At 51.6% G+C, this 15,278-nt stretch overlaps 1 protein-coding gene across 3 annotated transcripts in view; it reads right to left on the reverse strand.

Annotated features, from left to right (window-relative positions):
* Nucleotides 1-637: 637 nt before the first annotated feature.
* The window catches only part of TRIM67 (tripartite motif containing 67), a 52,986-nt gene continuing 38,345 nt past the window's right edge, over nucleotides 638-15,278 (reverse strand). For 2 of the 3 annotated variants that reach the window (XM_087432949.1, XM_087432948.1), the window contains 8 exons: nucleotides 13,758-13,880; nucleotides 12,660-12,770; nucleotides 11,408-11,567; nucleotides 9,178-9,323; nucleotides 6,647-6,785; nucleotides 4,918-5,221; nucleotides 1,992-2,154; nucleotides 638-764 (listed from right to left, as the gene is read on the reverse strand). In XM_087432949.1, the coding sequence (XP_087289075.1) occupies nucleotides 699-764; nucleotides 1,992-2,154; nucleotides 4,918-5,221; nucleotides 6,647-6,785; nucleotides 9,178-9,323; nucleotides 11,408-11,567; nucleotides 12,660-12,770; nucleotides 13,758-13,880 (1,212 nt within the window). In that variant the 3' untranslated portion in view covers nucleotides 638-698. The remainder of the gene's footprint in view (nucleotides 765-1,991; nucleotides 2,155-4,917; nucleotides 5,222-6,646; nucleotides 6,786-9,177; nucleotides 9,324-11,407; nucleotides 11,568-12,659; nucleotides 12,771-13,757; nucleotides 13,881-15,278) is intronic. The other variant, XM_087432950.1, reaches the window with a different exon arrangement.

A 15,278-nucleotide genomic window follows, 5' to 3' on the forward strand; every position in this document is an offset into this window, starting at 1 on the left:
GGGGGTGTGTGTGTGAGAGAGAGAGAGATAGAAAGAGAGAGAGAGATTGGTTGGTTAATGAAAGACCTAAGGAAACCACTTTAAAAGGTTCTCAGCAGTGTGACGAGAGAAGCAAAGATCAGGATGAATGATTAATGCCCCTTTCCACCGATCCTGGACTAAGTCTGCAAGCGGCATAACATACTGAAGATTCCAGGACCAAAAAGTTAAAGGATAACTTTTCTGGCAAAGATGGGAACCTGCAACTTTGGTTCTCTGAAGGAGTGGTGTCTTGGCAAAGGGCTGACACTGAGGACACGAGATTCCCAAGCACCCCCCTGCCTCCTGCTCTCAGGATGCCAGTCTCAAAGTCTGCCCTCCTTTCACCCCTGAAAAAAGAAAAGCTTGGAAAACAGATGGCAGGAAACAAAACAAACCCCGAATTCTTTCTCACTCCCTTGAGAAAGGTCCTTCTTCATGGGTATTTGTAACATCCCAGTGGAATGAAGGGGAAACACACACCCGTGTTCCCACCGACAGTGGCCTCCATAAGCGTGGCCTGCAGACCCATTCTCCATCCCCCACAAAATGTGTCTCTAAGATACTCAGTGGCTGCTGGGGTGCACCCAAGAAGTGGTTGTCCTGCCCTCGTGGGTTATTTGAACACGAGGGCTGGTGGGGCTTTTCCCAGACACCCATGGAGAACTGGAGCTGGGAGGCTAGTTGCCCGACAGCTTTGGGCGCCCCAGGTTTGTTGGCACCTCCAATCCTGTGTGCAGAGTGACCTGGAAAAGAAGGTAGGATAAGCAAGGGTGGGAGAGGCCGCCCGCGAATCCCAAGTGCTCAGAGAGCAAAGCAGCCACAAGCAACGCCCTCTGCTTGCTTAGGGGTTGCCATAGGCAGCAGCCCGAGCGAGGGCTTCTCTGTATTGCTGGGTCTGCTGTTTATTATGTTGCTTAATCTCACTAACGTGAGGTCCACGAGTGTGCCTCGAGGAGCTGGTCTGTACCTCTTTCCTCATAGTAAGAACCACACAGCTGCCTGGGGTTCCCACTTTGCCCCAGCTGCCAGGAGCACAGCCAAGGCTGACACTCTGTTGCAGTAGGTGTCCTGGTTCTCATGGTTGTATATTTGTTTCTGCTTTCTTTCCATGGCGCTCTTTCCTTTCATACATTTGTTCTATTAACCTTATGGAATAACAGCCAATATTTCAGGCTATTTCAAAGCCCTTTTGCAAATGAGTGGAGGTACAACTCATTCAATAATTGATTGGTGTAGAACCATCAATATTCAGAGCCAATGGGCACCACAAAGCAGGACTCTGCCTCCGCTCACCCCCACCATACTCCTCAGGGGGAGGAGGACTCTGCTAGGAACAAAGAATGGAGCCTCCACATTTCTCTCCATCCCTCACTCTCACTGGGCTCCCATTTTGTCTCTGTCCGTTGGGGGCCTCTGGAGCCATCAGTACTCCCCTAGGACTGGGCCCAGCTTCATGTGGGAGCCAGGGAGGGGTAAGAGGGAGCAAGAGAAGTCTCACAGCACCCTAGGATTGGTCTCTCCCCAGCTCTCCTTTGTTATTTCTCCTCTCAGGGAAAGCCACATGAAGGCTTGACATTCCCCCACCTGAAGGCCCCAGCACATACCTGGCCAGCAGGGTCCCAGCTGGGCAGGGGGTACTGACTTTCCCCCTGATTGCTTAACGCCTCTATTGCAGCTTTCCTAGAGAATGGAATCACTGTTTGCTTCCCCACTCCATCCTCTTCCCCTCTCCCTTCCATTGCCTCTCCTCAAGCTGCCACCTTAGAGCCTCTGCTTGCTCCAAGTGAACAAGTAAGAATTTATCATGCCAGAGAGGACTGTCTCCAGGGAACACCCCAGGTGGGCTGGTAGGTAAGTCCTCTGCCTGGGCAGGGACTGCAGTCAGCTTCTTTATAGCCCACTTTGTCCAAGTGCCCTAGGCAGCGGGGGGAGCAGCCAGAGGGGCTCTGGCCCAGACGGGTGCACTGTACCTGCACGTTGCGGTTGAGGCTGAGAGCTGGCATGAAGACCCCGTCCACATGGCTGAAGGCTGTGGGGCCCTGCTGCTGCCCGTTGATGAAGAAGGTCAGAGTGTGCTTATTGAGGTCCAGCAGCACGCCGACAGTGGCCCCCTTGCACACACCGCCTTCCGTCCTGGGAAGAGAAGCCCCAGGAAGCCCCATCACCACACCTTGCCTGGGGTGTAGGTGATGGCTCAAGAGCATCACTTAAAGGATGCTGGGAACAACCTTACCTAAAAAACACAGCTCCCATGGTGGTGCAGGGAGCTATTCTTCTGGGCTTATGAGCCTTCTTTTGAAGTGCACTCACCTATTCAAGGGCCACACAAAAAGACCTTACCTTTCATGTAAGGTCCCTCACCCTACAGGAACCAGGTTATTCAGTCCCTTCTTTCCTGACAATGTCTGAGACCCGGACACCCAGGCAGTTAGGGTTTTGATGAGCGGGTCCCCCTTGAAAACGTGGAGCATGGAGCATGGGTAGGGAAGGCTCCTTTACCTGCCAAGGAAGAGCACTACTTTGGTGCCCTTTATAGTGTTAGCCTGGTGAGGATGTCGAGATGGAGAAAGAGGCAGACATCCAGGCCTCCAGGAGATTTTGAGAGGCCCAACCCTGCTTCAAGTCATCTTCCTAGAAACATCCCAGGGACTCTTGAAAGGCAGCACATGGCAGAGAACAGGTACTAAATCTGGAATCACGTCCCCTATCTGAGTCACCATTTGATAGGTGACCAACAGTGGAGCCTTGAGAATGTAAATTGTGAAGCTCTTGATCAGTGTCAGTGAAACTGGTTTTGTGGTGGTGGGAATGCATATCCACTGGGCGGGGAAGAATCTTTAAGGGAGCAGCTCTCTCTGGGGAGCCCTGGTTGACCTGCCCTCTCCAGGTGGGCTGAGTCCATCAGACTGTCCTTTCCCTTAGCGGAGGGTTGAGGTCTTCACCTTGACCAAGACTGTTCTGCTTTGCTCTGATAAGAAAACCATTTTTGTCCTTTCCTGATTGGGAGTGAGCTGGAGGCTGATGGTGGGGCAGAGTGCATGGGAAAGTCGTGGAGAGGACTCAGTGGGCTGATTCGAAGGGTGTTTTTCCCAGAGAGTGTGTTTGGGCCCCAGAGCAGGATACGCAGGTGGGAATAGGGAACCGGAACAGGGCCCTTGGTGCTATTTGGACACTGACCACAGGGTGGCGGTAGGGACTAGTCTGAGGCACAGGAATGTGATTCCCACCCAAGCGCAGCCTCCACCTGAGGTCAGCGCTGGTGGCACCACCCTGAGGCCTCTGCTCCCCTCTGCACCCCACCACCAGTCTCCCCACCACACACACAAAACCGGAGCTGGGACACTGAGTTAAACCCTGACAGCACCACTAATTAGCACTGGGACTTGGGCCACTGTTTCTACGCTTCAGTCTCAGAATCTGTAAAATGGTGATAACAATAGTACTTTTCTGAGGACTAAGCGAGATCATATAAGCTGGGTGCTTCCTACTGTCCCAGACACAAAGTAAGCGCTTAATAAATGCTCCCTGTTATTACTCCCACCAGCAGACAGTATATCTGGGTGCCAGTTTGGCTTAAGCAAGCAGAGATGGAGCTGGTGGGCCCAGACTCAGTGGCTTTGTAGTCTGTGAGCAGGGAGCAGGGCCTGGGCAGCCTGCAGGGCCTGGGCAGCCTACAGCACTCTTGGACAGCCTGCAGCGCCCAGATAGCCTGTAGGGCCCAGGCAGAGGGGGCAGAGGGACAGAGCTGCCTACCCCTCCCCCAGGCCTCTGGAGATAGGGGTCACTGTCAGGGAAAAGGCAGGTGGGAGAGGTCCGGAAGCTTCCAGCTCCCTTGGGGATCCTCAGGCAAGTCCCTGCCCCAGACCAGGACCTCTGGGACCATTTGCAGGAACTGCAGGTGCACCCAGAGTACTGAGAGCCTCCAGAGCTGACTTTGCCCCGAGCTGGGGCCTAGTGAGATTGGCTCCTTGCCGCTCCTGGGGGGAAAGTGCCCTTAGCAGACCAGAAAGGAGACCCCACAGTGAGGAGGTGGCTTCAAGTGGGCACAACTCTCCATTTCTGGGTTCCTTGGCCAGTGCTGGTTTCAAGGATTTTCCGTGCCCGCCACTTCCTACACACAGGCCAGATGTGAGCACAGAATCCCTGGGGGGAGGAGGAAGAGAGCGCTGAGCTATGATGGGAGGGTGGGGGGCCCACTGCCTTCTCTGTGTCTGAGGAGAGAGACCAAGGCGCCCACAAGTCCCTAGAGGGGCCCAGGCAGTGGGAGCATCTTCCCAGGACAGCCTTAGAGGGCGCGTCTTTCCCAGGATCTGAGTTTCCTGTGTCCACCCTGTAACACCACCCCCAAGGTGAAGCAGCGCTGGGGGTGCCCTTGACAGAGCCATCAGCAATGAGCACCCCAACAGTGCCTGCCCCTCTCGGGCCAGCCCCATTGGAGGGCATCGCCTAGGCTCAAAGCCCACGCGAGGCCGGGCAGCAGGAGGGGTCACTCCAGCTAAATGATGAGCCGTGGCAATGGCACCTGCTCCTTCTGTAGAGACCTGGTCTCAGCTGTGGGGGCACTGGCCCTGCAGTGACTCAAGCTCAGGCTGACGGTGTGTGAAGGAAGCGGAGCAGAGCCCGGAAAAGAACCCAAGTTGAGAAGCCTGGCGAAACCTGGCCGTGTTGCCGAGAACCTGGAAATTGTTCGCTGGTGCTGTTCCTGTCTCTGTTGCATACTCTCAGTTGGCTGTAGGCAAACAGTCACTTGTACCTGGAAGCTGGACACCAAAGTGGCTGAAAACACCTCCCCCACATTCCTGATGGCCGAACTTGGGAACAGCAGAAGGGACACGGTCCCACAGGACCCTCATTCCCAAACACCCCACGTCCGAGGGGGTGGGGCCCACAGCGCACCTGTTGGTGTGGGAGTTGCAGTGCATGAACCAGCTGCGGTTGTTGTCCACGTACATGGCCCAGGCCTTGTCATCCTTGCCCAGCATCATGTCCTTGACCACGCTGGCCCTGGCCACGCCGAAGGCGGGGTCTGGGTGGTTGTCGTACCGGTCCACATGCAGCTCCCAGTAGTGCACGCCCTTGGAGAACGCGGCCGTGCCCAGCACCACCCGGTCGTCATAGCTGCTACAGGTGGCCGTCTGGTTGTCATTGGATAAAATGATGTCCCGGTGCCCAGAGTTGGGGTCAAATGTGAACCAGGCCACTGGAAAGGAAGGAGGCAAGAGGAGAAGAGTCAGGGGATAGAATTCGCTAGCAGTCTCTTCCCCGGGCTCAGAGACAGACTCACTTGCATCTCTCAGAAAGTTGGCACCCACATCAGATGCTTTTCCCTGTATGATTCACATGCACACACTCACACACACACATGCACATGTACATTTCCTTATCTGTGTCCATCCAAGTTCCCTATCCCATGAACCCAACCTTGCTGAGGAAAACAGACATTCAGGCCTCAAAGCCCCAAATCTAAATGCACTTCATGGCATCTTGGTTTCTGAACCCTTCCACACACTGTTGTGAGTTAAAGAAGAAGTAGGTCTCCATGCCCCACCTCGTAGGTGGGAGATTTCAGACATAGAGAAGTGAAGTGATGTAACCAGAGTCACAAAGCTCCACTCTCTCGTTTCACAGCCCCCTGGGTGGCACCCCCTCTTGCTCTCTGAAGCCCTCAGGTTGTGGGAAATGAGGCCCTTATTCTAAAATGATGACCACAGTGCACGAGGCAAGACTGGGCTGTCTCCAGGCAGCAGGGCTCCTGAGGGCAGAAAGCTAGTGAACTCCTTGCGGTTTATAAAAGGACTGCAGGCTGCACTGTTTTCAGGAAAGCATCCCCAGCTGTGCCATTGACAGCAGCGTCTGCTCCTGTCCTCTCTCCTCTCTGTCCCTGGGAGACAATCCAGGCATGTCATGTTCTTCTCAGGGCAGTCAGAGGAGGTGCTGGGATAAAGGATGACAGTAAACACAGGACTGGCACCATCCTGGAACCCCAGCACCTGGGGCTGGAGTGTGCCCGGTTCAGCAGGGCCGACTGTCTTCGGAATGTGTTCTTTATTTATATCATTGCTTTCCACTGAGGGCTCAGACAATCAAAATCTGACGGACTGTTGGTGTTCTCTTGTTGCCTGAAACCTGACAGGACACAGGCAGGTGTGTAAACCATCAGACCTGAGCTCTTGCACGGGGTATTCGAGGGGTAGGTTCCCGCTGCGAGGAAGTCTCCAACCTAGGGCCCGGCGTGTGCCTGCCTGGCCGCCGTGCAGCCTTCTCTTCTCTGGGGCTGTCCTGCCCACTCCCAGTGGGACTTTAGTCTCCCTGAGCCTCTCAACTTCTAGTCTCCTTTCCCACGTCCAGCAAATGGGGCGAAGGAATGTCTCTTTCTTTGGTGGCTTGCGGGGAGGATGGTGTGGGCAAGGAGCCGGGTGCGAGCAGAGCAGGGCAGGGCTGGCGGGAGGTGTGTATGCCTCACTGCCTGACTCATTGCCTCCACTCCCTCACTCTTCCATAAGCAGCTGTTAGCTTTTTCCCGTCCAAGGGATGAAATGTGGGTTAGACTTGGGGCCCTATTTTCCTCCTTTAGCAGCTCATCCACAGCCTGAGCCTGCTCTCCCATGAGAGACCCCGTGCTCACCATCAGATGTCTGCAGGACGACAGTTTTACTATAGGGCCCGACGCCAGAGGAGTTGAACGCCTTGACTCTGGCGTTGTAGGTGCTGTTGAAATGAAGACCGTCAATGGTGCATAGGGTCTCCTTGCCGACATACACTTCCTAAAAGAGAGCCAAGACTGCTCATTAGACGCCTCTGTTATCTGGAAAATTTCTCTGAGCAAATGGTTCCTGGGCAACATGTTAACATTAAAAGCACTGTCACCTCAATGGAGTTATTGAATAAGGACTATTTGGATGAAGAGCGGCAGGGTCACAGACCACGTCCACAGTGGGCAGGAACCCTCACTATTGGCTGACTGGCCCCTCTGCCTTCGAGGCTGTGAGGTATGACGGGGTCCTGGGGTGGGAGGGAGGGACCGCAGGTCTGCAGCCAGCTCAGATGCTGCCTGAGAGCATCCTGCTGAGGTCAGTCCTGTCAGACAGGACTCTGGAGCCCAGGGACACTGACTCTTCCAGGGGGTTGGAGGTGCAGAAGACCCCACTGCCTTCTCGGAGCAATAGAAGATTGTTGGTTTCCAATGGGAATTTAAGTTAGAGAACATGAGCTAAGTATCTAAATAAACAAAATAACCAATATTTTTAAAAGAAGAGTCATCACACATGATGGGAAAAAGTAGACAGAGGAAAGGCGTGACCAAGCACAGGGGGGTTCAAGTTGATTTAAGCTGAAACCACTTCTGGAGTGAGAAGGGTGCTCCACCCCCTCCCCAGCGTCTCCCCTCCTGAGGCTGGCATCTTCCACTCCTTGGCACCCCCCCCCCCGGAGCTGCTTTTTTCCTGGCCTGCTGAGAGGGTGAGACATTTCTGCATGGGACTCCAAAGATCCTCTTCTAGGGGTTTACTTCGTTCCCCATTCACTTCAAACCACCCTTGTCCTATTAACTCCCCTGAATGCATAGCACTACATCTCTCCTGTGTCATTGATTCTGCTGGGTTTGTCTAAAACATCTTTCCTGCTTGGTTGTTGAGGGGGGTTACACTTCACTTGTTCTTCCAAGCTACTAATAATAAAGCAATGTGCCAGGCATTGTGTGAGGCATCTTAATCCCCACACAACCCTGGGACATTGTTATAATTTTTCATATTTTGTGCACAAGGAGACTCGGAGATGGTAGAGAACTTGCCCAAGATCTCAGTTAACCCAGTGAGAAGCCAGGATTTGAATCCAGGCCTGTCTGTATTCAAAGCCAATGCTTTTCCCACCATAACACACTGTTCCTCATAAATTCTAGCCATTGGATCTGGCTCTTATTAGTGCCATGTCTAAAAGGGGAGAAGCCATCTTTATTTGAGCTCTGTGGCTGCTTCCTTTAGTATCTCAAAACAGTCTTCTCTTTCTTCCCCTTTCAAAAACATGGGCTCTCTTCCTGGTTTCTGGTAAAGGAGCTCTTTCAGCTCCTAGTGCATTTGCACACCCGGAATGACTGAGGTTCTGGACCCAGTGAATGATCCACCATTCCTGGCTAAATCTACCTCATCTTCTCACTTCCCTAAATTGCCCATATTCACAAGGGACTCAGAAATTCCCAAGACAGCATGAGTTATTTCCCCACTCTTAATATCGTGTAGGGTATTCTTTCAAACAAAAAATGAAACGATATTTGCGTAAATCCCTTTGAGATTAAAAAAAGGAATATTGACCCTGGACAAGATCTGTCAAACGGGTAACTCCCCAGGAGAAGAAATACCAGAATTGTATACTGCAGTGATTTGTTAGAATGAGTCTTTATTCTTCTCGGGGCTAGAAAGGAGGAGCTCGAAGAAGACCCAGAGTTTGTGCTCCCTGGTGCTCATGTCGACAAAACAACTTGACAGCAGCCCGCACTTCACTGAATCTCAGTGTAGACTCTACTAGGGGGTCTGGGTTGGCGTGGGGGGCTCTCAGGGTTTCTACCAGATGGGGACGTGGAAGAGGCATTTCTGGCTCATTCAGAGTCCTTATTGTCCCCGAGATATTTCATCACTGGGGATGTGAATGTAGAAGGTCACCACATTCCAACAGCCATTTTTCAAGTGTCTTCCACACGTGGAGCACATTGCCAGGTAAAATAATTAGTGAACCAGGCAAGGCAAGGTGTGACAGAACATTCAGGGAGTGGGGAGCTGCGTGAGGGGGAACGTGTGGGAGGATGTCGAAGAATAGATATGACTGGATTGGTGGGGTGAACTGGGAAGCAGGTGCGTGCAGCTGACACCTTTTCTGAGCTCTACCTCAGCCTCAGACCTGTGTCAGTCTTCACCGAAAAGTCATCTCAAATTTTCTCTGTGGCCCCCACCTCTGCCTGCTGGGCCTGGCCACACCGAGCCCTCGGTAGGGAAGGCCCATCTCCTGCGAGCCCAGACCCACCAGCTCTCTGTCCTTGGGGCCGATGCCCTCTCTGGTGGCATCGGAGCTACGGGCAGCCCCACGGGCTAGTCCAAAGCCCGGGGCAACTCGAGCCACTCCCGGCCTCCGCATTAGAACACCCCCAAACAAGCAGCAGGGCCTCACCCGGAACTGCCCCCCGTCGCCATCGTCCAGCTCCAGGATGTAGCCGTCCACGGGGCTGTGGGTGAAGGGCGGCATCCTCCAGGCCAGCGTGACACTGTTGTTGCGAGTGCAGCACTTCTCTAGCTGCAGCAGGGGGCCGGGCGGCACTGTGACAGGGACTGGCAGGGTTTAGTGCACCACACCCTCTGCAGGGCCCGGGCACACCCCTGCACCCCCTCCCCCATCCCTGGGACCCCTGACCCCCGGAAGGAAAAGGGGCAGAATTTTCTCACTGGCCACCCTGTGGTCACTCTCAGCCTCTCGTATGCACACTTCAGCCCTGGGAGTCTCAGTGTCAAGGCAGGCTGGGGTGAGGGCAAGCGAGGTGAGGTGACTGTGTACTTCTCACCCCTAGAGGGTGTCCTGGAATCTGGGGGAGGCGGGAGAGGCATGGCAGATGCCTCCACCCCTCTGAGTCTGTAGCCCTAAGGAAGGGCTGTCTCCCTCCTCACCCACCCACTGAGAATCACTGGTTTTGACCCTCAGACCCGTGAGAAACTCATGAGTAATTCCCACAGAGCCGTATTCCGTGTGCCTCCTAGTCAACAGCACAAGCCTATATGGACCTTCTCTGCGGGGCCAGCCTGCAGCTTACCCTGGGACTGGGGAGGTACTGGGGGGTGCAAAATGCAAAGACACATTTAAATCTTTGGCTGGGAGCTTTTTAAAGGCCCAGGGAACTAAATCCGGGAAGGAGAGGCAATCTCAGAGTTTCATATAGTCAACCCATGGAATCAGGGATTTGAATCAAATGTATCATAAGTTCTATTAAGGCCAGATTGGGAGAATGTTTTTATTTTCTAGTTGTGTTCAGGTTCAAGAGATTTTAGAAATAAATAGAGTCCACGTAACATTTATTAAAGGGAAAATTGCAACATTAGTTTTGCAAAAAACTACAGATTTCAGTTTAGCTCCAAATACTAAGGCACTGTCTCCCAGATTTCAGCTGATGGTTTAGTTGGGTGCAGCCCCCGGCTTGCTTACGGATCTGGTCTCAGGGCTGACTGGGTGCAGCCTGATTCCCAGGTCTCAGTTTACTGTGTGTAAGAGTCCTCTCTCCTGCTTCCTCCGTGGGTTCCACTACCCCCAGCTTCTGGAACAGTTCCAAGCCTCCTCCTTCCACACCGCACTCTCCAGAGCCACCCCCCTTCCGCCCTCCCCCACCCCCATTCTGCCAGGCTCGTCCTGCTCCTCAGCATCACCTCTCAGTGACACCCAGGTCAGGCAGTGTTTCCAAACCTCATCCGAGGTGCAAATTGAGCGTAGGAGTGAGCATGGAGGTGTGCAAGAGACTTGCTTCTTCTTTAGTTTAAAAATGGCCACATATTGTGCACGTGAGGGTTTCCTGAGTTCACATATTCTGTAGGTTTGGCACTGAGTCCTTAGATATTTTGGTTTAAAAAACCAAACAGCTTTATTCCCTCTCCTGAATGTACCCTTGATGCCTCTGGAGAGGCAGCCTTTAGAACAAGTCTCTGGTTCTGGCCAGCACTTGCTAATTTTGTAACCTGGGACAACTTATGAAAACTTTACTTAACCCTTAGCCTGTGTCCCTCATGGCTCTCAGAACTCACCTCCTACCATCCTCTGCTTTGTTCAGTCTGCTCTCACCTCTGACCTTCTGGGAGCACAGAAAACTTATTCCTGCCTCAGGGCCTCGGCACTTGCCATCCCTCTGCCGCCTGGAATGTTCTTCCCCTATATTGCATCTCTCTCCTCCCCCTCGCCTCAAAATACCCCTCACACGTCCACCACTGCCCCTTTCTGGAAAAGCACCTTCCTATAGCACCAGCCACTGGACATTATGTTATAGCTTTGTTGGTATATTGTCTATTTCCTTCTCTAAAATGTCAACTCAATCTTGTGAGGGAGTTTGTAGCCTTGTTTATGTGTCCTGAGCACCTAGAATGGCGCCTGGCACATGGCTGACACTCAATAAGTGTCTCTAAGGAACAGATGAGCCTCTTTTACAAATGGGAAGACTCGGGCTCTGACTGGGGTGCTACAGGTCACCCAGCTAGTGGGTGGCCGAGCTGGGACTTGAACCCAGGGCTGTGACTTCGGCGTCCCTCCCCTCCCAGTCCACCTCATGCCACATATCACAAGCCTTCTGATGGCGCTAAGCTGCCCCCTCAGAGCGGATGCTTCTTCCAAAAGAAGCACTGACTGAACTGGGCCAACCACGGCTCACCCCTACATTTCATCTGAATGAAGTCCAGCTGGTGGATGGCCTGCAGCAGCGGCTCGCTGTCCAACGTCAGGTCAAACTCCGCTGACACTTTTGGCTCCAGGGCGCCTTTGACCCACTGCTCCTGAGACACCTGGACACGCTTGATCAGGGCGTCCGAGATCTTGAAGGGAGCACAGAGTTTAGGGTTTCGATTCGCAAAGGCAAAATCGTGCGGCAAGTGGTGAGGAGATGAAATGGCCTCTGCCAGTTTGACACTGGGCGAGTAAAAAATGCATTATACTGTTTAAATCGTATTTTAATAGTGCAATCATGTTAAATGTAAAGAAGCACTTGCTTGTTTAAAGAAATTAGGCTAAACTCTTTTGGGAAGCCAATGATACTTTTTAAAATATACAAAAGCGTTCTTCATTCATTATACCTCTTTTGGAAATCTACTTTGCAAAGTGAAACATATGAGTAGTTTGGTCCAGGGGCTGAAAAAAGCACTTCCCATAGCCCCAGAATTCTGAAGCTCACTCCCCCTGGGGTGTGTCCTTCAGGTCATTCTGCAGATTCTGTTCCAAACTCTCACTGCATCACACCCACAGCTCTGCTCTCCTTTGCTGGAAAGTCCTGCTCATTCAGACATTCGCACGTGTCCCTGTAGAGCCGTGATCCTGTGTACCCTTTTTGGTGACTAATCAAGGGAATTCATCATTTTCCCCACAGACAGAGGACTGAGCTCCTGTCTGAATCACTGCCATATTCCTGAGAGATGCTTGAGACCTCCAGTCAGCCTGGCTGCTGGAGGGGTGCCTCAGCAATGCTGCACTGGCTCTGCAGGCAGTGGTCATTTGTCCAAGCCTGCAGGACTCTGCACACTGAAGTAACGGACAGTGTAGATTCTGCTAACTCACTTCTTCCAGTGCAATCTTTCCAGCTTGTTTGGCAAAGACTGTCATGTCCCGTTTGTGGGGAACATGTTGAATTGGGGTCTCTGGAAGTCAAAGCATAAATGCATGGCATTTTGGCCCTAGAGAGTATGACATTTGCCCTCCTCATTTAACGATGACACAGAGCCAGGGTCACAGCTAGTGAGAGGCAAAGTCAAGATAAGAACCTAGGTCTTCCGGAATCACTGAATAAAGGAGAACCTACTCAACTCCAATCCACTGGAAGGGACCTTCCTAAAACTTTGGCTAGTTTGAGGAGCGGTGGTGGAGTTAGAGGAAGAAAGCCAAGCTTGCATAGTGTCCTCTGGGAGTGGGCTCACCTGTAGGAACCCGGAGGGGTCGTTCTCCTTGATCACCTCCAGGCAGTATTCCATCAGCCCTGTTGACTGGCGCAGCTTCAATGTGCAGTGATTGATCTGGTCCCAAACCATCTGTGATGAAAAGAATCCCTAGTAACCATCTCATCAGAGAAGAGCAGCCAGGCTGCAGCGAGAGTCAGAGAAACAGCACAGAGAAAGCCCTGGAAGAGGCAGCACTGTCTAGACCAGCTTGCACCCTCTCCTCTCACTGCTCTGCTCCTGAGTTCCATGTGCCCTCCTTATTGGGGAATAAAATGAACCCACTTCCCAACAAGCGGGGCCACAACGAGCAAACTTCCTGACCTCTGGATAGAAAAGCAGAGAAAGTACATAATCTGAAACTCTCCACATGACCGGTGACCAACTTCTGTCTCCCTTGTTACTTGTTGGCAGTCATGGATAACTCGATGGGCTCACCTGCTTTTTGTAAACCATGGACCATCTCCCATACTCATTCCTTCTTTCTTTGAAAGTAATAATTCTGATTCAGTGGGAAATGTCTATAAAATAGATCGAGCGCCCCGGACAATGAAGCAGTCCTTCAATGCCAAGTGTTCATGGGGCTCCTGTCTGGACCAGGAACCCAGTGTCATGTGAGGAGAACCACCCTCCCAGCCCATGGTGGATATTGGTTGTACTATTATTGCTGACTATTGAGTTCATGAGACATCAGAGAGACCCTGAAAAGGGGGGCAGAGCTGGAGACCTGAGCAGAGCAAGGCCTTGTCACTGTCACTGCTCTGCAAGATGAGAACAGGAGGAGTCCCTTAGACAGAAAACAGGAACTCAGAGAAGATGGGAGAGGGTGGACTTCTCACTTGAAAACAGCAGAATTCAGGGCATCTGACTCTAGCTTTGGAGGGAAAGCATGGGTGTTGACTGGCTTTAGGGAAAGTCACATGTGTGTAAGTAAGCCCAAGGCAGCTTGCTCATCCCTTCCTTGCCTCATTCATTCATTCACTTAACTAATACTGACCCAGTGCCTACTGTGTGCTCCACTGCATGCTGGCTGCTGAGGCTGTGATGGGGACTGAGGGTGTCAGTCACCTGGGTACCTACCTTCAACTTGTGCTCCCTCTCTTTAGTAACCTTGGTGAGCAGCTTGGCTTTCTGCCGAGTCAGAGCGTCGACCAGCGCATCACACTGAGCAACCAGGCAGGCTTCATAGTCCAGTCCGTTTTCCTGGGGGAAGCAGAGAGCTTTAGGGAAAAGACACGCTGAAATCTAGCAAGTGCTGGAGACAAAGAAGTATTTCAGAGAAGCTCGTGTTGGCGTTAGCCGTAAAGTTATTAAATTGGAAACAGCGTAAATATGAATTAGGGGAGGGGTACATGAATCACAGCACATCTGTGTGATGGAATATTCTGTAGTCATTCAGACCTTGTTCAAAGAATTTTTAATGTCATGGGAAATGCTTATGAGACTGCTAGAAAGAAAAAAAAAAAGCAGACTACTACAAGTTGTGTACAGCATAATCTGATACATATTGTGTGTGTGTGTGTGTGTGTCTGAAGTAATGGAACATGTCAAAATGGTGAGGTGGTCACCTCAGATGGTGAGATATTGGTGAACTTTTTCTTAGTTCTGTCTATTATTCTCTACTTTCCAAATTTTCTGTAACACATACTTTTGCTTTTTATAATCAGAAAACGGTAAAACAAACGAAACAGTGCTCTTGCTGTAGGATCTTTCTCAGTTCTAAAAAAGAATCCTTCTAGGTCTCTAAGATCAGCATGGATTCAGAACCCGTGGTATGGGCTGAATTGTGCCTCCTCCCATCCCCCAAATTCCTATGTTGACGTCCTAACCCCGGTACCTCAGAATGTGACTGTACTTGGATACAGGGTCTTTAAAGAGGTGATTAAGTTAAAATGAGGTCATTAGGGTGCGCCCTGATCTCATATGACTGGTGTCCTTGCAAGAGGAGATTAGGACATAGACACACATGGAGGGAAGACCATGTGAGGACACAGGGAGAAGACGGCCATCTACAAGCCAAGGAGAGAGGCTTCAGAAGGAACCAACCCTGCCGACACCTTGATCTTGAACTTCCAGCCTCCAGAACTGTGAGGAAACAAATTTCTGTGGTTTAAACCACTCAATCTGTGGTACTGTGTTATAACAGCCCCACCAAACTAATACATCTTGTGTCTCTGAAATATCAGAAACATGACTTAAAATGCCTTGTGGCTGAATTCTGCATTTTAACTTATTAGGAAGGATGGCTTCTATTGGCTGATTCAGAATACATTGTCCTCAGTCCCTTTTCTCCATCCAGACACTGGAATGCCATACAGGTTCATCTTCTGGAGGAACAGTTCCTCCATGCATGCACACTCATACGGAGCACATGAGTGTACTCTCCCTACCCTACAGACAGAGCTCCTGTGGCCAGAGACTGTGCCTTATTGATCTGTCAGGCTCAGTACGTGACACAGCATGGGTGCTCAGTAAATACATTTCTTTAGGAAATAATGCATTTATATTTTGATACATTGATTACACGGGAACAAAAGCACCATGTACAGATACCGCATAGGACTACCTGGCCATGCAGAGTGCTGCAGTACATCTCTCTGG

Source organism: Ceratotherium simum, chromosome 6 (assembly GCF_057802395.1).
Source record: "Ceratotherium simum simum isolate JZ-2026a chromosome 6, ASM5780239v1, whole genome shotgun sequence".
In the NCBI taxonomy this organism is placed as follows: domain Eukaryota; kingdom Metazoa; phylum Chordata; class Mammalia; order Perissodactyla; family Rhinocerotidae; genus Ceratotherium; species Ceratotherium simum.